We start from the raw sequence: 20148 nt of genomic DNA on the forward strand, positions 1-20148 counted from the left end.
CTTCTTATCAACCTGCCTAGTAATTGACTCAGTAGTATTTTATCTATTGTGTTATTAAATACTGTACTAAAGAGGCTATTGTCTGTGTAATGGTTTTATGTCAAAACCACCAATTCTTTCTTCTTCCCGCAGATTGAGCCTTTTTTTGTGAGTGTGGCACTTTATGACCTCAGAGACAGCAGGAAGATTTCTGCTGATTTCCATGTGGATCTAAACCACACTGCTGTCAGGCAGATGCTCTTAGGGGCATCCGTGGCTGTGGAAAATGGAAACATAGACACTGTCACTCCCAGACAATCAGGAGAACCTCACATCAAGGGATTTCCAGAAGAATGGCTAAAATTTCCAAAGCAGGTTGCACTTCTGTTTATCTCTCATAGGAGGGAAGATGTTTGTTCCATTGTTCTTACCAATAGATTACATAAGATGAGCAGTTTTCCAAATAAAAAATCCCCTAAAGTTGTACTGTAAAAGTAGACTTTTGTATATGTCTTCATTGTGGTTTTCTAGATGCTTATTATTTGTTTTCTTTATATACAGGCTATATTTTCTGTAAGCAATCCACACTCAGAAATTGTTTTTGTGGCCAAAATTGAAAAAGTACTGATGGGAAACATTGCAAGTGGTGCTGAACCTTATATTAAAAATCCAGACTCCAACAAGGTAATGCATGATCTTTTAATAAATGATTTCAGTTACTTTCAAGAAATAAAAATCACACTGCTGATAGGTTACAGTGAACAATGTCAGATTCCTGATCTCCAAAGACTAAGCTTCTGGACCAGGGGCCAGGTTTGATCACTCAAGAGCTTTTGTGTAGCAGAGTTTTATTAAACTGTTAAAAGGTACAGAGAAAGCCTCTGACATAGGCATGAGAAGGGGGACAGAGAGTACCCCCCTCGCTAGTCTTAGCAAGGGAATTATATACTTTTTCAATTGGTTATTACAATAAATCAAAAGAATGTCTCCAGGTTGTAAAAATTTACTAGACCCACTCCCACAATTTACATTTTAAGATGACAGGATTAGAATTTAACAATAGAAAGATCTTACCAGACCCACTCCCATAATATATATTTTAAGATACCAGGATTAGTCAGAGAAGAGAAGGCGATGGCCAGTACTCTTGCCTGGAAAATCCCATGGACGGAGGAGCCTGGTAGGCTGCGGTCCATGGGGTCGCGAAGAGTCGAACAGGACTCAGTGACTTCCCTTTCACTTTTCACTTTCATGCATTGGAGAAGGAAATGGCAACCCACTCCAGTGTTCTTGCCTGGAGAATCCCAGGGATGGGGGAGCCTGGTGGGCTGCCGTCTATGGGGTCACACAGAGTTGGACACGACCTTAAGTGGCTTAGCAGTAGCAGTAGCAGGATTAGTCAGAAGGTTTTCAGGAAGGAGAAACTGTCCTCAAGCAGGATACATTGTTGTTATATAATCCTTATTACAGAATTTAAACTGAGTTGTTTGTTGTGTAATCATCTTAAAGAAAAAAAAAAAAAAGTTTTATGTGACTAAGACTAAGGAATGTAGAGAAAAAAAAAGACACTTGTCCTTTTCTCCTCTTGAGGATTCCAGACCCCTTTCTCCTCCTCCGGGACACCAGACTTATCAACCTGCCTAGGAATTGACTTTCTCACTGCCTTGATGGATTATCAAGTTTGATAAATATGAGTCTTGAAATAGTCCCTTGTTAGTGAAATGAGTATCCAGTTGGAAATTTTTAAAGTGTATAGTCTCAGCTTTTGTTTTTCGATACAGTAATTGTAACTGAGAATCTATTGGTGAAAATAAATTTACGAGGATAAAATTTTAACTCCCAAGGACCAAAGTGTTAACAATAATGAAAAGTTAGGATTAATCTGACTGGAAACAAGGAAATACAGTTTACTAAGACATCAGCAATGCTTCTGCAGAGCTAAGTAAAAAAGTAAAATAATTGTTTACCAAGTTATAATAATACCTAAATGAAGAAAGAAAGAGGAAAGAAAATGCCATAAGTTCCTTTAAGGGTGGGACTATAGGACATTGTTTCTGCTTTCTCTTTTCAATTACTGCATTTTTAAAATAATTGAATGTTATTATTTTAATAGAAAATAAATACAAAAAGTTTTTATTATCCACCCAAAGATGTATATTGGAAAATAATGTGTAATAATTGAATTTGAGGGTGTGTGACAGTTTAGGACCATGTCCACCATATTTATGAGAGAGTACTTTAAAACCCAGCCTGCCACCTATTTTTGTAAATAAAGTTTTATTGAAACATATTTACACTGATTCATTTAAGATTATCTTTGGCTGCTTTCCTGCTGTGGTGACAGAGCTAAGAAGCTGAGACAGAGACTACATGGCCCGCAGATCCCTATGTATTTACCATGTGACTCTTGACAGAACAGACTTGCTGACTAGTGTCATAACAAAAAGAAATATAGGAGAAACTGTGAATGTAAATTTGATAACTCTTTCCATTCAATATTTTAAGGTCTCTTATGTCAGGGAAAAGAAAGGGGGGTGACGTTGGTGTTCCAAGATAAGATGTTTTCTGCATTTAAAATTTCTAAACTAAGAAGAAAGAGATTTCCCTGGTGATCCAGTGGTTAATACTCTATGCTTCCAAAGCAGGGGGCACTGGTTCGATCTCTGGTCAGGGAACTAAGATCCCACATGCCACGTGGGATGGCTAAGAAGTAAAAAAGGAATAAAGAGAGGATGTTTAAAAAATAATTAAAGAAAAAAAAACCTTATGCAATAATTTGAACACAGACAACATCATTTCACTCTTTATAGGGTAGAATCTCTGGGCCAGTAAAGCAGGATTTCACTGATTTTCAATGTAAGATAACACAGAAAAGTATTTATTCCCATTTTACATGGCCTGTTTCTATAGTGATGTTCTAAACAATGTCTCTATTTATTTTTTTCCTTAGTATGCACAAAAGATACTAAAATCCAACAGGCAGTTCTGCAGCAAGTTGGGGAAATACCGCATGCCGTTTGCTTGGGCAGTGAGGTAGGTTGACAATTGCAACCAACAGAATAGAAATGCATTTATAATCTACATTGAAAGCTTCAGTTTTGAACATGTCTGTCTGTGTTACCTGTTATTTCTAACATGTCAACACCTAGAAGAATGCCAATGTGTTCATCTTCATAAATAAATACCTGGAGTTCCCTAGAAACATGTGTTTTACAGTTTAGCAAGTCAGCTCATAACAGACTGGGACCATGACATGGGTGCATTGTATGCCTGGTATCCAATGGTCATAACATCTGTATTATATAAAATTCAGATGGAAGCACCGTGATTCCTTATGCAGCTACATGTTTCCATCTGTGCAGAAAACACAGATCTATATATGGATGGTCACATGAAGCCATCAGATCAATCCCTGAAACTCTCTGATTTTGGTACTTATTAATGTAGCCACATTTATCAGTACCAGTTGACTCTCTGAGCAGAATGCTGAGTTATGTGGACAATAATGGTGGAGTCACCCACCTGGGTATATAACCTCTGCATAAAGAACAAAAATTGCCTTTCAGATCTTTTTAAACATCAATTACTATTGCCTCTCTCGGTCTTCTTGTGTCTTTGCTGCTGCTGCTGCTGCTAAGTTGCTTCAGTCATGTCTGACTCTGTGCAACCCCATAGACGGCAGCCCACCAGGCTCCTCCGTCCCTGGGATTCTCCAGGCAAGAACACTGGAGTGGGTTGCCATTTCCTTCTCCAATGTATGAAAGTAAAAAGTGAAAGTGAAGTTGCTCAGTCTTGTCCTACTCTTAGCGACCCCATGGACTGCAGCCTACCAGGCTCCTCCATCCATGGGATTTTCCAGGCAAGAGTACTGGAGTGGGGTGCCATTGCCTTCTCTGTCTGTGTCTTTATCAGTACTTAATTTCTTAAAGGAAGAAGAGCCTGGCAGAGACATGGCAAAAGGCCAACAGTGTACAAACTGAATGAACTAATAAGGATTAATTAGTGTTACCAAAAAAGAACACCTATTAGGTATCCATTTGAATATTGATTACACCCCAATGCAAAGAACTTTAAAATACAGGAGGAAGGGGGAACTGGTTAGTTATGCCATTTTCAGGTCTTACAGTATCCAGTGAGGTGAAGAACACTCACCAATATCTTTCATAACTTTGATACTGGTATTGAAAGTTGGAGATAGTCCTTAGGTACAAGGAGGAGAAATGTGGAAATCTGGGGCAGCAGTAATCAAGGTAAACTCATGTAGTCTGTAAGAATTAGTTTGCCCTAAGGCAACCCTCTAAGGAGAAAGAGACAAATGTGGTCCAGACCAGGAGCCATTTATAGACTATAACTTTGAGTCAGTCTCCTTTCTGAGTCTCAGGGTCTCCATCTACAGAATGAAGCTGACAACACCTGCCTTGTGAACAGTAGTGCAATCATAAGCACAAAGGCATCTGTGATAAAGCACATCATAAATATCATTTTATATCCTTTAATGTCTCTCCCCATTCTGTATGAAAAAAGATGCTATTTAGGAATGCTGAACCCTTTATAATGAACTTAATTCTTTTTATTCCTCATAAGCTTCAGGAAAAAGGATAACTAAGATGCAGAGAACAAAAGTATAGACACCAAGAGGGGAAAGGGAGGTCGGGATGAATTGGGAGATTGGGATTGACATATAGACATTATTGATACTATGTATAAAGTAGATCACTAATGTGAACCTACTGTATAGCACAGGGAACTCTACTCAGTGCTCTGAGGTGAACTAAATGGGCAGGAAATCAAAAAAAAGAGGGGATATATGTGTACATATAGCTGATGCACTTTGCTGTACAGTAGAAACTAACATAACATTGCAAAGCAACTATAATCCAATAAAAATTAATTTTAAAAACAGGAAAAAAAGAAAAAGGATGACTAGTTATAATTTTGGAGCAGGAAATGGCAACCCAATCCAGTACACTTGCCTGGAAAATCCCATGGATGGAGGAGCCTGGTAGGCTACAGTCCATGGGGTCACGAAGAGTCAGGCATGACTGAGAGACTTCACTTTCACTTTTCACTTTCACGCATAGGAGAAGGAAATGGCAACCCACTCCAGTGTTCTTGCCTGGAGAATCCCAGGGACGGGGGAGCCTGGTGGGCTGCCATCTATGGGGTTGCACAGAGTCGGACACGACTGAAGCGACTTAGCAGCAGCAGTTATAATTTAGAAGCCAAACTTTTTCATGTTAATAAGTATTGTCATTTCCCACAGGATACTCAGTTTGGGCAATTCCTGGTTAGGGAGCTAAAATCCCACGTGCTGCTTGGCGTGGCCAAAAATAAGTAAAATAAAACAGACAAAATCCACAAGCAGATAATTCCAGAAAAAGAGTTGCAGAAGGACCCTGAACATGTGAGATGTCCATTTGTAATTATAATAAGAGACAAGAAAATTCTAAAATAAAAAATTTTTTACATAAAAGTCTGTATAAAGATCATATCCACCCCCAGCAAGTCTTTTCAGGTCAGTTTGGGACAGTGAATAATAATGTGAGAGAAAGAAGTGAAAGAATCGCCCATTATTGAAAGAAACTGAGCAGTTAGGAAAAGCAATAAGAATCCTAATTTGAAGTTGTCTGGTCAGATGTGCTGGAGGAAAGATAGATGAAGTTTCTAGGGAGGTTGGTGATATTACCAACTATTGAAGTATTTATATCTAGGACAGGAAAGCCAACAAAACCACAAGTTCATGCCACATGAATGCCTGATCAGTGGTTTGGTCGTAGGTTAGGAAATACCACCAAATACACCACCAATGTGTGTGTATAAATATAGATTTACATTTACAGAAATCTCTCTAGCCACTGAGAAAAATGGTTAGAAGTGTTTCTCAAGATTTCCTGTTAGACCACTCGGGAAAGTGTTATTTAGGGGCTTCCCTGGTGGCTCATATGGTAAAGAATCTGCCTGCCAGTGCAGGAGACCCAGGTTCAGTCCCTGGATTGGGAAGATCCCCTGGAGAAGGAAATGGCAACCCAGCCCAGTATTCTTGCCTGGAGAATTCCATAGACAGAGAAACCTGGCGGGCTACAGAACACTTGAGAAAATCTAACCACAAAAACAAGTACAAGATACAACCAAAGAAGATTTTAATTTTCCTTTCACAGTGTAGAAACTGCTTCAAATAAATTGTTGATCAAGTCAGGGGAGGGCTCCTTGCTACTCAGGTCATTTTGACATGAGCTAACCTGCTGTCTTATTTGAATACCCTATTGATATTGCAGGTTCTCTGACTCCTTTTCCTTTCCATTAGATTTTTTTGATTGCAGCTTGTCTCATGATATAGCTCTGAGTGTACTCTAAAATCTTTTGGCCCTTAAAATCAATTGCCACTAAGAAGCCTAAAGTTGACAATAAGCTTATAAAGTCATAATATTTCTGCCCAGATGCAATCATCCCACCAGCTGCAAGACACACATATTCATCACTGTGAACATTTTATCTAGGGCTAATTTGGTGCATGTTCTTATTTTTAGCACCAGCTGCAGTGCCATTTTATAGTAAAAAAGATTATATTGAGAGTAGGTAAAGAGAACACATTCAGATGGCTACAATCAATGAGTGTTGTTCACTCACTGATTCAGGAGAAAGTCAACCTTTACAAATGTACCTTCTGTTAAATCAAACTCTTTCCACCCATATAAGGCTCAGAGTTATGCAGGCCTAAATCCAGGACAAGAATCTCTTTTTTCTTCCCAAACTTTAAACTTTCGATTTTGTATTGGGCTATAGCTAATTGACAATATTATGTTAGTCTCAGGTGAATGGCAAAGGGACTCAACCATACATATACGTATATCCATTCTCCCCCAAACCCCCTTCCTATCCAGGCTGGCACATAACATTGAACAGAGTTCCCTATGCTATACAATAGATCTTTGTTGGTTATTCATTTTAAATACAACAGTGTATACATGACCTTCCCAAAGTCCCTAACTTTCCCTTATCTCCAGCAACCATAAGTTTTCTTTCTAAGTCTGTGAATCTTCCTATTTTGTAAGTTCATTTGTATCATTTCTTTTTAGATTCCACAAGTAAGGGATGTCATATGATATTTCTCCTCCTCTGCAGGACAAGACTGTTTTTGATTTCTTTTCTCTATCCTATGCAACATTTCAGATGGACCAGAGTTAAAACGCTGGATTTTCTTTAGAATTAAATAAGACTAAAACAAAAATTTCATTCTTTTATCTATACATTTATAAAAGACAATGAAGCAACACCCCCAACTGGTTGTCCAACCTCTGTCTAGATCCTTCCAATGTCAAAAATTCAAGTATGTCCCAGAGTGGTTCTGTCTTTTTATAGCTCTAATGATTAGATAATTTTTCAGATATATATATGTATATGTACATATGTATCAGAGAAGGTAATGGCGCCCCACTCCAGTACTCTTGCCTGGAAAATCCCATGGATGGAGGAGCCTGGTAGGCTGCAGTCCATGAGGTCGCTGAGAGTCGGAAACGACTGAGCAACTTCCCTTTCACTTTTCACTTTCATGCATTGGAGAAGGAAATGGCAACCCACTCCAGTGTTCTTGCCTGGAAAATCCCAGGGATGGGGGAGCCTTGTGGGCTACCGTCTATGGGGTTGCACAAAGTCGGACACGACTGATGCGACTTAGCAGCAGCAGCAGCATGTACATAGGTATACACGGGGCTTCCCAGATAGCACTAGTGGAAACCTGCCTGCCAGTGTAGGAGACATAAGAGACATGGGTTTGATCCCTGAATTGGAAAGATCCCCTGGAGAAGAGAATGGCAACCCACTCCATTATTCTTGCCTGGGAAACTCCATGGACAAGGGAGCCTGGCAAGCTATAGTCCATATGGTCACAAAGAGCTGGATACAGCTAAAGCTACTTAGCATGCACATATATATACATATATAATATATACACAGTTTTAAACTGCTTGATAGTCACTTGTATGTTTTGTCTTCCAAAGCCACAAAAAAAGTGCTTCAGTTCTGTGTTGTTCATTCGGTAATCCCATGATCTGCAGCACGCCAGGCTTCCCTGTCCTTCACTCCCTCCTGGAGTTTGCTCAAACTCATGTCCATTTTGTCAGTATGCCATCCAACCATCTCATTTTCTGTCGCCACCTTCTCCTGCTGCCCTCAACCTTTCCCAGCATCAGGGTTTTTTCCAATGAATCGACTTTTCACATCAGGTGGCCAAAGTATTGGAGCCTCAACCTCAGCATCAGTCCTTCCAATGAATATTCAGGATTGATTTCCTTTAGGATTGACTGGTTGGATTCCCTGCTGTCCAAGGAACTCTCAAGAGTCTTCTCCAGCACTGCAGTTCAAAAACATCAATTCTTCATTCTTTCTATATATCACAGCTATTCATGCTTATGAATGAAGCTCTCATGGATACCTAAGCTTCTTTTCCTTTAGGCTAAACACAGCATTTTTTTTTCAATCACACCCCACACGTCAACGCTTTGAGATCATTGCACACCAATCATTGCTCAACTCTGGCAGTTGGAACAGGACACGATGTCTCAGCCACCCTGAAACCATCTGTGTAAATGAATGAGTTCTCTGCTCTCCTGCCAGCTAACATATTTATCAAGCAGGGACAGAGTGTGTGGTGCTCGGATCAGTGCTCCTCTGTGACGCTCTGTTCTTCACAATGTTTCCAATGTAATTGAGCTATCTCCACAACAGAGCTATGGATAAGAGCAAAATCACTGATACAGCTCAAGTCTACCAATAGATTTCAAGTGACTGGTTAACCTTAAAAAAAAAAATACTCAATTTAACTTCCTCCTATGTTGAAAAAAATGACCCACATTCAGACAAAAGTCCTGGATAATATATAAATGAAAATAATCTGTAAGTTAAATATTTTCATTTGTCTCCCACAGTGTTTTTTGAGAGAGGACCTTTTTTTCTCTCACAGAAAAAAAACTGAGGAGAAACATTCAAGGATCCTAAAAATATCATTCTGAGAAATTCCTGGCCCAGCCCTTGTAGTAAAGAATCCACCTGCTATTGTAGAATATGCAAGAGACAGGGGTTCAGTCCATGGGTCAGGAAGATCCTCTGGAGAAGGAAATAGCAACCCCCTCCAGTATTCTTGCCTGGAGAATTCCATGGGCAGCGGAGCCTGGTAAGCTACAGTCCATAGGGCCGCAAACAGTCAGACACAACTAAACACAGCAAAGCTGATTCATATTCATAGCTCCTGCAGTGTTATTACATAGAGCACTTCTCTTTTTTTCTCTCTCAGTTGCTACTTCACACACAAAAGAAAAACTAAGGAGAAAGGCTGAAGTATTCTAAAAATATCATTCTGATCCTCTCTTTGCCCATTTTCTAAATTATCTGACACTAAACTCAGTCTCTATGATCAGATAGCCATTTAAATGACCTTCTCAGCCTATGTATTGAAATCTTTAGCTCATTTAAAGAGTAGTTAAGAGTCTCTTGACGGTTCTTAAGTTAGGAGAAATAAAAATTCAGCATTTCTCTAACACTAAAGAAAAATCAATTACACATAGGTTTAATTTTTGCTCAATGGGCACAGAGTATGATAAATTATAGGGAAGAAAAATGGCACTAAGGTCAGGAAGCAACAGTTAGAACTGGACATGGAACAACAGACTGGTTCCAAATAGAACAAGGAGTACGTCAAGGCTGTATATTGTCACCCTGCTTATTGAACTTATATACAGAGTACATCATGAGAAACGCTAGGTTGGAAGAAGCACAAGCTTTAATTAAGATTGCCGGGAGAAATATCAATAACTTCAGATATGCAGATGACACCACCCTTATGGCAGAATGTGAAGAGGAACTAAAAAGCCTCTTGATGAAATTGAAAGAGGAGAGTGAAAAAGTTGGCTTAAAGCTCAACATTCAGAAAACAAAGATCATGGCATCCGGTCCCATCACTTCATGACAAATAGATGGGTAAACAGTGGAAACAGTGTCAGGGTTTATTTTTGGGGGCTCCAAAATTACTGCAGTTGGTGATTGCAGCCATGAAATTAAAAGATGCTTACTGCTTGGAAGAAAAGTTATGACCAACCTAGATAGTATATTCAAAAGCAGAGACATTACTTTGCCAACAAAGGTCCGTCTAGTCCAGGCTATGGTTTTTCCAGTGGTCATGTATGGATGTGAAAGTTAGACTGTGAAGAAAGCTGAGTGCCGAAGAATTGATGCTTTTGAACTGTGGTATTGGAGAAGACTCTTGAGAGTCTCTTGGATGGCAAGGAGATCCAACCAGTCCATCCTAAAGGAGATCAGTCCTGGGTGTTCTTTGGAAGGACTGATGCTAAAGCTGAAACTCCAATACTTTGGCCACCTCATGCAAAGAGTTGACTCATTGGAAAAGACTCTGATCCTGGGAGGGACTGGGGGCAGGAAGAGAAGGGGATGACAGAGGATGAGATGGCTGGATGGCATCACTGACTCGATAGACGTGAGTTTGAGTGAACTCCGGGAGTTGGTGATGGACAGGGAGGCCTGGCGTGCTGCGATTCATGAGGTCGCAAAGAGTTGAACTGAGCGACTGAACTGAACTGATGCTATGTATACTTGCTTTTCAAGAAATGTTAAAAAAAAATAAATAAATAAATAAAATAAAATAAAATAAATGTTGCCTCGCATTAATATTATTGGGATGAAAAAACTTTATGTATTTTAAATAAATCTATATAATCCCATTGAAATGGACCAAGGGAGGAAATAAATTGTCCAGGTTCATGGTACTCTCTTTGTTTGGTACAAAAGGCTTACTCAGGTGTTTTCGATTTTATCTTTGTGTCTGTCCTAAACTTTAGGACATGGGCACCTTTATCTCCATGAAAATGTTAAAGAGTCTGCCTCTCTACAGCCATATACACCACCTTATCCCATTTCCTCTACTCGTAAATTCTAATGGCACCACCCAACCCAACGTGACCCTAACTTGCCCAGGAAATAATGAAAAAGTAATAACCTGTGTTCCTATTCCTCTCCACACTCCTAATACTCTATGGCTTTGATATATTACTAAATCATAAATAAATGTACTTGTAATTAATATGGGCTGCTGTCACTGTAGATACTAGGTTGAAAATAAGAAATTAAAGATAACAAATACAGTATACAAATGAAATTTTTGTCAAAGAAGTTTTCTTGTCTCTTTACTATATAAGTTCCTTGGAGTTTCTTCCATTTTAAGTGGGAAGTTGAATGACTTTAGTCAACTTAAAAATCATCTTGGTGAATGATATCCAAATACCAAAAGGGGAGCGTTGTGGTTCAGTAGTAGAATTCTTACCTCCCTCCCATGCCAGATATCAAACTGAATAAATATTGTTTTCTTTCAGACCAGTATTTAAGGACAACCAGGGAAATATGAACAGAGACTCAAGGTTTTCACCACTGTATAGACAAGAAAGTAACAAGATTTCAACTGAGGACCTCCTTAAGCTAGCGTCAGACTATGTAAGGTAGGACTTGGGGGATACTCTTGAAATCAATGTGAATCAATTCCATTGCTACTGTTCATTTAGTATTTCTGCAAAAACAATAATTGATTACCAGATTCTTCAAATACCAAGCTCCTTCGAAAACAGATGCTTTGCAGGTGACCTCACATATGCCCAGTTGACACCCTAAGAGTCAATTTGCCAGAATAATATAGAAGGAGAGTGAAGCATTAAACTGTATCAGTGATTGATAGCTATGTAACAAATCACCCCCAAATTTAGTAGCTTAAAGCAACATCATTTTTACTCTTGAGTCCATAATTTGAGCATGGCTAGGTGAGGAGACTTTGTCTCTTCTATATATGGCATTAACTGGAAGAGACCAAATAGAGCTAAAGAACCCATTTTTGAGATAGTGCATTTGATGACTGGCAAGTTGGTGCTGGCTGTTGGCTGGGAGCTTGGCTAGAACTGTGGGGTGGAGACCTTGGTTCTTTTCCGTGGGAGGCTCTCCATCAGATGCTACGGCTTCCTCGTGGCATGGTGACTGGGTTCTGAGAGTAAGCATACCAAGGAACAGACAGGAACGTGATGATGTGATGATGTTAAGCTCTTTCATGATACATGACTGAACTAAAACTGTTAGTCCTCTGACACACTCAGGATGCTTGTACCCTCTGCCTCTTCACCAGATATAAGCTGTCTGCCTCTCCCATCTCAGAATCAACAATTTCTTATCAACTAATTTGTTTATCCAGAACTAAAATAATATACTACTATGAATAATATTTTCTGTATCTTCAATAAATGATATAGTTCTATTTAACTAGAAGGGAAGTTTGCCCAATGTCTTTTTTTGTTCTGGAAAAAATATAAACCTTTGAAAGCAAAATAAAGGTAGAATTGAGCCAATATTACTTTTTATGTGATTCATACAGGACCACTCCTTACATGGGGAGACCTTCCTTTTTTCAAACTTCATGATCAAAACTCCTATAGCCACTAAGTAGAAAATAAGTATACTTTTTCTCTTTACTTTTTCCCAAATGTATTAAAACATAAAAAGTTGTAACACAGCAGAAAGAAATGGGCAAAACGGAAGACCATATTGTCATGAAACCCATGTTATTGGTGTTTAGCAAAGAAAGTAATCATTATAGCATTTAGAGGGCATCTGGAATACCCAGTGCCATACTGTGAGATTAAATTACTTCACAGATGCCTCACACCTTATGACATTTATTCTTAGTAGTGTGCTGATAAATGTCTACTCCTGACCCTCTGGCAGGAAACAACTGATTTGTACTGATAACTGAATTCTGTGGTGTAACTTCTACCATTACTGATTTCAAGCTACCAATGGGGCTTTAGCGACATGGAGTTGGGAAGAAACGTGCGCACCATCATGACATTTCCACCACACAGTTAGATGTAAATAACCTCAAGATCATGCATCATCTCACCATGTAGTGAAACAGTTACTAAGTGATGAAATTTTAGTACTTATTACCTTGGTGTTTAATTAATGTGTTTAATGATAAGTTTATATAATTTTATTTTTAACAATGGCTGTGTTTTACAGTTGGCAGGCAAAATAGCTGAAAATTTAACCATCAACTCTCACGAGCTGGAAAGAGCTGACTTGACCCACCACTATAATTATTCTGCCTCTCAAAGTAGATTTCCTAAGAGGGGTAACATTTGAAATTGTGATCAACAACTTCTACTTTACTAGAAAGGAAAATAGGGGAGAAGGTTTTAGGAAAGAGGAAAGGAAAGAAATTCAAGGACTCATAAATTAGAATGAATGGGGGAACAGGGTTAGGTGGTGAAGAAGAATCTACATACACTTGCAAAGGTGGAAGAAGAACCAGGGTCAAGGAAAGGTCCCTTTTCCTCCTGGATTGTTGGTGAAGAGGGAAAAAGCAGTTGTAGCAAAAAGCAGCCTTGCTCTCAAAAATTCTTAAAATTCCCCATGAAAGTGAATCATTTAAATCAATTCAAATGCTAGTATCTTTCGTTAACAAAGCTATCTACCATTTACCAAAACTAATAATTTACATTGTACTTATTTGGCTAAATAAATGGTTATCTGAAGTGGTACAAACAAGTTTAAAATATCCTTTAGAATATCTATAACTTGATCCCTCCCTGATTTTTAATTTTTATTTGCAAAATCACATACATTTTAGTTTTCAACTAGCTAAATGAAATTATTCACAGATTATTTAAGGTTCCACTGTTTATTCTTATCAAAGCTCAGAATTACAGTTGACTGTTTTTTTTTTTTTTTCCTTGACAACTAGAATTAACTCATTGTGTGTTTGTGTGTGTGTGTGTGTGTGTCTGTGCTGGCATACTTTCACAGAAATGACAGAATAAGCAAAACACAGACCATTCCCGGAAGCCTGGATATTGCTGTCGACAACATTCCTTTGGAGCATCCAAGTATGATGATGATGTCATGGTTTCTTTGTACAGTTTGAGTATTCAGTGGCTTTTTGGTTGGTTGATTGGTTGGTTGGTTCATTAGATAGACAGTTTGTTACAAAGATTTGTTTGGGATTTTTTTTCTTAAGGTTTGGGATAACTAATTCATTATCGTGTAAAAATTTGGGACTTCTTTCTCCATTAGGACAGACTTATACGTATTACAGGCAGAAGGCAGTGGCAACCCACTCCAGTGTTCTTGCCTAGAGAATCTCAGGGATGGGGGAGCTTGGTGGGCTGCTGTCTGTGGGGTCGCACAGAGTTGGACACGACCGAAGCGACTTAGCAGCGGCATACATATTATAAGATAGGAGCTATATTCAGGGTAACCTAATATTCACCATATACCTAGCAGGATATTACACTATATCAGTTAATCCTCAAACACTGAAGGGTTGCAATCGACAAAAGTCAGTTTCAGAGGTATTGATAAACCTAACCCATATTGGGCAATGCCACACTGTGCTGCCAAAGGGCTACTCCAGACACCATGTGTAGCTACCCACGGCCATGCAGTGGTTATAGCTGGAATGTTTCTAGACCCTTATTACACAGAGAGCATGTGTCTTTCTCAGAATATGGTTCATTTATGTTAGTGAAAATTTAAATTTCAGAAGCAATTTTATTAATTTATAAATAAGATCTTCAGAATTGATTTATAAGTGGTAAGATTGTTTTTCTCCTTCTTATTATGCTTTTTAGTGACTTTCTCAGTGGTGCAAATAATGAATAAAGGCATTCTAAAAAGAGCTACAAACAGGAAAAGGGTCATTATCACAGGATATTTGAATTACCATGAGCAATATTAAGTTTTCCATTCTTATGATTTTTCCACAAGTCACTGTAATATGAAAAAAAAAAAAAAGAGCATTCTCACTTAACCCATGGCTCCAAATCACTTTTATATTGATTGGGGTGAAAAACCAGAAGATAAACTAAGCCATTTCCTCTACCTGATATGTGGGAAGTAGATGTTATTACCTAGGGAAAAGAAAAATAGCAAAAGAGAAAGCTAAAATATTCTCTCTGAAAGAGCCAGAGAACATCAGAGAAATCTAAATATATAATTTAAAAATTATACATGATTTTTTTGTAAAAAGAATCTTGTAATCTGATTCCCAAGCATATTTAGCTAACCATTTTGCTTGTTTGGACACAGGAAAATTCTAGATGGAGTAAAGGAAGGTATAAAACCTTGCTGTCTTTCAGTACTGCAGGCTGAAGCCTCCAAACTATATAGTGACCAGTTTTGATTTATATATTCTTCATGGTCTTTTCCCCCTTTTAGGCTATTTTTTACAAAGTTAGAGTTTAAGAGATGGTAAAAACCAAAGAAAAAATAAAATTGTAACTAATGCAGAGGGTGATTATGACCAATGTTGTGAAATCATTCCATAGGGAAAATTACAATTAAGCCAATAATAAATCCATTGGTCAGAGTTTTGTTCCATCACAGATCAATTTTTATAGTGTTATGGTTAAGGTCAGTGGACTATTTTGTATCTTATATATGTTAGTCGCTCAGTCATGTCTGACGTTTTGTGAGCCCATGGACTGTAGCCCTCCAGACTCCTCTGTCTATGGGATTTTCCAGGCAAAAATATTGGAGTGGGTTGCCATTCCCTTCTCCAGGGGATCTTCCCAACCCAGGGGTCCAACCCGGCCTGGTTAGTATGCTCCGAGGATCTCTAGCTAAAATTTACTTTTTCTATGAAGCTTACTGCAAAAAGAAAATGGTTATAAATCCAAAAGATTTGCCAGTTTTTTGAGACATTAGTTTTGATGTTAAATATATCACTAATTATCTATCATGCTTGCCTCCTAAAAATTTTTCATGCCAGCATAATTTAACATAAATTGGTATACAAGTATGGAATTTCTGTTTTGAATAGATTCACTTTTAAATAGATTAAGTCTTGTTCCCTTACGATCATATTCAATGACAAACTTTTATTTCTGATTTTTAAAGACTGTGTAACATCGTCCTTTATTCCTGTCAAGCCTTTCAATGTGACGGCAAAACCAGAACCCACAGTGGAAGTGGAAGAATTTATTTATGACTCAACAAAGTATTGCCGTCCTTACAGAGTATACAAAAATCAGATTTACATTTACCCCAAGCACCTCAAGTATGATAGCCAGAAATGTTTCAACAAGGTATGATATGTTTCTGAAATATCATCTTCTCTCGCTACCCTATTTAGACCATATTAAGATGGCTTCTTGAAAGTTCAAAAACAAATTACTATGGGCCAACACTTTGGGATAGAAAACTATTTGAAGAAAATGTTTAATGAGAGGCAGTGATGAGTTTTACCTTAAAAGTGTTTAAGGATACACATTTTATAGTATATGAATAATCCTTTCTGAAATCAGCCCTAATTAATTTTGTTCTAGACTATATTTTTAGTTCATTAAGAGAGACTCTGAAAATAGCATACCTGTACTTTCAATATGAGTCTTTTATTCCCTTTTAAATAATCTCTCCAAATCCTTCTTCTATTTCTGAGCACTATGAATAATATCACAAGAAAATGTTGGCTAGTCTACATTTTTCAGATTTAATTAGAAGCTACTTATTTTAGGCACTTGAATTGTTTTGTGATGTTATCTAATAGGAAATTACAATGTCCATTTCCTCTGCTGTAATTTCAGGCACGAAATATAACCGTGTGCATTGAATTCAAAAATTCTGATGAGGAAGATGCCAGGCCCTTGAAGGTGAGCCAAGCTCCAGGGGGAACACAGCGTAAAGGGGGAGGCAGGTGCCCTGGTTCCCTCCACCACCAAGAAGCTTTTATTTTAGTGTGCTTGAAAGAGGAGCAGTTAGTACGTTTATTTTAAGTTTCCTAACATGTAGCTGATTGAATAGCCACCATTAACTAGATCTATTAGAAATGCCAGTCTCATGGCTCCACTTAGCTTTTCATGATTTGGAAAAAAGGAAGGCATTCTAGTGTGAAATCAATGCAAAGATTCCCCGCTGGAAGTCTTTGCCCTTTTCAGAGATTAGCCTACATCTCATGAATTCACCGTACTTGATTTCAAATGCCACATCCCAGCTGGCCTTCACGTGGTCTGTGCAGAAGGGCTGCTCCTACTGGCCTGATGGCTAATGCAGGGGCCCCATGGGATGCTCACTTTTATGGAAGGTGCATGTGGTCATCTGCCTGAGGACCTGGGAAATGGCCCTGGGAAGCTGGTCCCTGCTGTTGATCACATGATTTAATAAGATCAATAAAACCATGAGGTTTGTATGAACTGGGCTGTTTGAACCTATAAAACTGCAACTAGATGGCTTTTTTCAGAGTTCATATTTGATGTATGCTCTTTTTATTTTAGGAACTTCAAACAACATAAAGTAACCTATAAAAATAGAGTGGAAAATTCTTTTTAGTGGGCTTGCAGCCAGATCTTCCCAGTTTCAATGAATCAGAGGAAAGAGATAGTAAAGGACAAAACTCATTTCTAGCTAACCCCCACAATTATCTGAGATCATCTCTTAAAGCACTCTGTCAGGGACCAGTTGTATTCTCCAAACTCAGAAGGGTGGTAGCATTATTCAGAAGAACAGTAAGCAGTTTGAGTGATTGAATGAATCATGCAGAGTAGAGAGAAAGAGTTCTTTAAAATTGTCCTAAGGTACTCTCAGCCTCCTCAGGTTCCAAGTTCCACAATAGCATTAGCAGCAGGAGAGAAAAACTCAAATGAAATGAAATTGTCAGGCAAACAATAGCAGTGAGCAGATGGCAAACACACCAGGCCTGTTAGAGCATTGCTTATGGGGAAAATTCTTAAAAATGAAAAGTACTTGCAGGTATGTGTGACCTCTGTTTCATTGCATTCTAGAGCATTACTCAGAGATACAGCTAACTTCAGTAGAGGGACTCTGAACCTTGGGCTAAAAGGACTTTTATGACCAGAAAATACCATATCCCCACCAGCTGGCCTGATTAGGACCTGGGATAGAAGAAAAATACAATATGGTAGAGCCTGGAACCAGCCCTAGGATTTCAGCATTCTTGGTTGGGGGCTGGCATGTCAAGTACTGGGGTCAAACCAAGCCTTGTGGTCACCCAGGACTGATGACCTTAAACTCTAGATCAGAGTTGGATACCATGGGCTGCAGGAATCAGAAGTGAACAGTCTCTTATCTCCAGTAATCAGAAGTTAGGTAGTGAACTGACTCAGATATTCAGTTTTGATGTAATATCTACAGAGTGAATTAAAGCCTTCATATTTTCTTCAACAGTGCCCCATTGTAGAATAAATACAGGACAGCAGATCAAAGAAGTTCAAGGTTAATTAGATGCCAGCTAAGCCTGGAAGGTTATAACAAAATTTATCTTTGTTCCAGAATGGGGAACAGAAAAAAAGTTGTGGCCTTTCTGTGCTCAGGGTTAATTTCAGACCCTCATAATTATTCAACTCATGATTTTTTAAACAGTGTATTTATGGAAAACCTGGAGGGCCCCTCTTCACCTCGGCTGCCTACACTGCAGTTCTGCACCATTCCCAGAATCCAGATTTCTCGGATGAGGTAAGGGTCAAGACTTCCCTGCCCTCAGCAGCTCCTTAAAAGATGTGTGAGTAGGTGAGATAATACATGATGATAAACGCCCTCTATTGACTGCACCTCCGACTCAGGATGTTCCTTAGCAGGTGTTTAGATAACCAAGCTTCCAAAACTACATTCATTGACAGTTGCCCCAGGACCATGTTGAAAATTCATATATTTCAGCATATGATTGTCCTTTTAAAAAGTGAAAATTTTATTATATTATTCCTTTCAAATTAGATGAATTTTTTCTTTTATTTCGTTGGCTACTATAACAAAGATTGTGTTAGATAGTTCCTACCAATCAGTAGCAACATTTCTGGAGAAGGCAATGGCACCCCACTCCAGGACTCTTGCCTGGAAAATCCCATGGACGGAGGAGCCTGATGGGCTACAGTCCATGGGGTCGCTAAGAGTCGGACACGACTGAGCGACTTGACTTTCACTTTTCACTTTCATGCATTGGAGAAGGAAATGGCAACCCACTCCAGTGTTCTTGCCTGGAGAATCCCAGGGACAGGGATCCTGGTGGGCTGCTGTCTATGGGGCCACACAGAGTCGAACACTACTGAAGCGACTTGGCAGCAGCAGCAGCAGCAGCAGCATTTGATGTCTTAAGGAACAAAGCACAAAAGGCTAGAGTATGAGCCAGCACTATTGCTTATAACCTTCATAGTAATTGAAGGAGCTTGGACCCGTTCCCCTCAGGACCTGCTTTGCCAGTTCTTAAGACTCTTATTATGTGCCAGGCACCACACTGTCCTCCAAGTGTGCACCGTCTTCCTTCATCCACTCAGCTTTCTCCAGAGAACCAGAGCCAATATGAAAATAGATAGATAGATATAATTTAATACAAGGAGGCTTAAAAGTCCCATAATCTATCATCTTCAGCTGGAAACCCAAGAAAGCCTTTCAGTTCAGTCACTCAGTCGTGTCCGACTCTTTGCAACTCCATGAATCGCAGCACACCAGGCCTCCCTGTTCATCACCAACTCCCGGAGTTCGCTCAGACTCATGTCCATCAAGTCAGTGATGCCATCCAGCCATCTCATCCTCTGTCATCCCCTTCTCCTCCTGCCCCCAATCCCTCCCAGCATCAGAGCCTTTTCCAATGAGTCAACTCTTCTCATGAGGTGGCCAAAGTACTGGAGTTTCAGCTTTAGCAGAAAGCCTTTGGTGTAGTTCAAAAGCCTGAGAACTAGAGTGCCTATTGTAGATTCCAGGCCAGGTTTGAAGGCCTGAGAACCAACAGCACCAAGGGCAGGAGATCAGTGTTCCAGGTCAAGCAGTCGGGCAGGGAGGGAGTTCCACCTTCCCCAGCCCTCTTGTTCTATTCAGGACCTCAATAGGATGATGGTCACCCCCGTGGGGAGGGCCATCCACTTTGCTCAGTCCAAATTCAAATGCTGGTCTCTTCCAGAAACAGCCTCATAGACACACCGAGAAATCATTTAACCAGCTATCTGGGCATCCCATGGCCCAGTCAAGTTGACACATAAAATGAACCTTCGAGCCTTCTTACTTTACAGATAAGGAAACTGGGGGTCAGGGAAGCAACTCAGCCTAGGGCATGTAAGTATGAAGTGACAGTCAAAATATAGGCCAGGCCATGTGACTGCAGAGCCTGAAGCTTCACCACTC

At 39.2% G+C, this 20148-nt stretch overlaps 1 protein-coding gene across 3 annotated transcripts in view; it reads left to right on the forward strand.

The window, feature by feature from the left end:
• The window catches only part of DOCK10 (dedicator of cytokinesis 10), a 236615-nt gene that overhangs the window by 139440 nt on the left and 77027 nt on the right, over nt 1-20148 (forward strand). For all 3 annotated transcript variants that reach the window (XM_040228471.1, XM_040228472.1, XM_040228473.1), the window contains exons 12-19: nt 133-354; nt 541-663; nt 2930-3012; nt 11358-11480; nt 13828-13907; nt 15919-16106; nt 16605-16670; nt 18397-18489. In XM_040228471.1, the coding sequence (XP_040084405.1) occupies nt 133-354; nt 541-663; nt 2930-3012; nt 11358-11480; nt 13828-13907; nt 15919-16106; nt 16605-16670; nt 18397-18489 (978 nt within the window). The remainder of the gene's footprint in view (nt 1-132; nt 355-540; nt 664-2929; nt 3013-11357; nt 11481-13827; nt 13908-15918; nt 16107-16604; nt 16671-18396; nt 18490-20148) is intronic.

The sequence above is a fragment of the Oryx dammah genome, unplaced genomic scaffold, assembly GCF_014754425.2.
Source record: "Oryx dammah isolate SB20612 unplaced genomic scaffold, SCBI_Odam_1.1 HiC_scaffold_27, whole genome shotgun sequence".
In the NCBI taxonomy this organism is placed as follows: Eukaryota; Metazoa; Chordata; class Mammalia; order Artiodactyla; family Bovidae; genus Oryx; species Oryx dammah.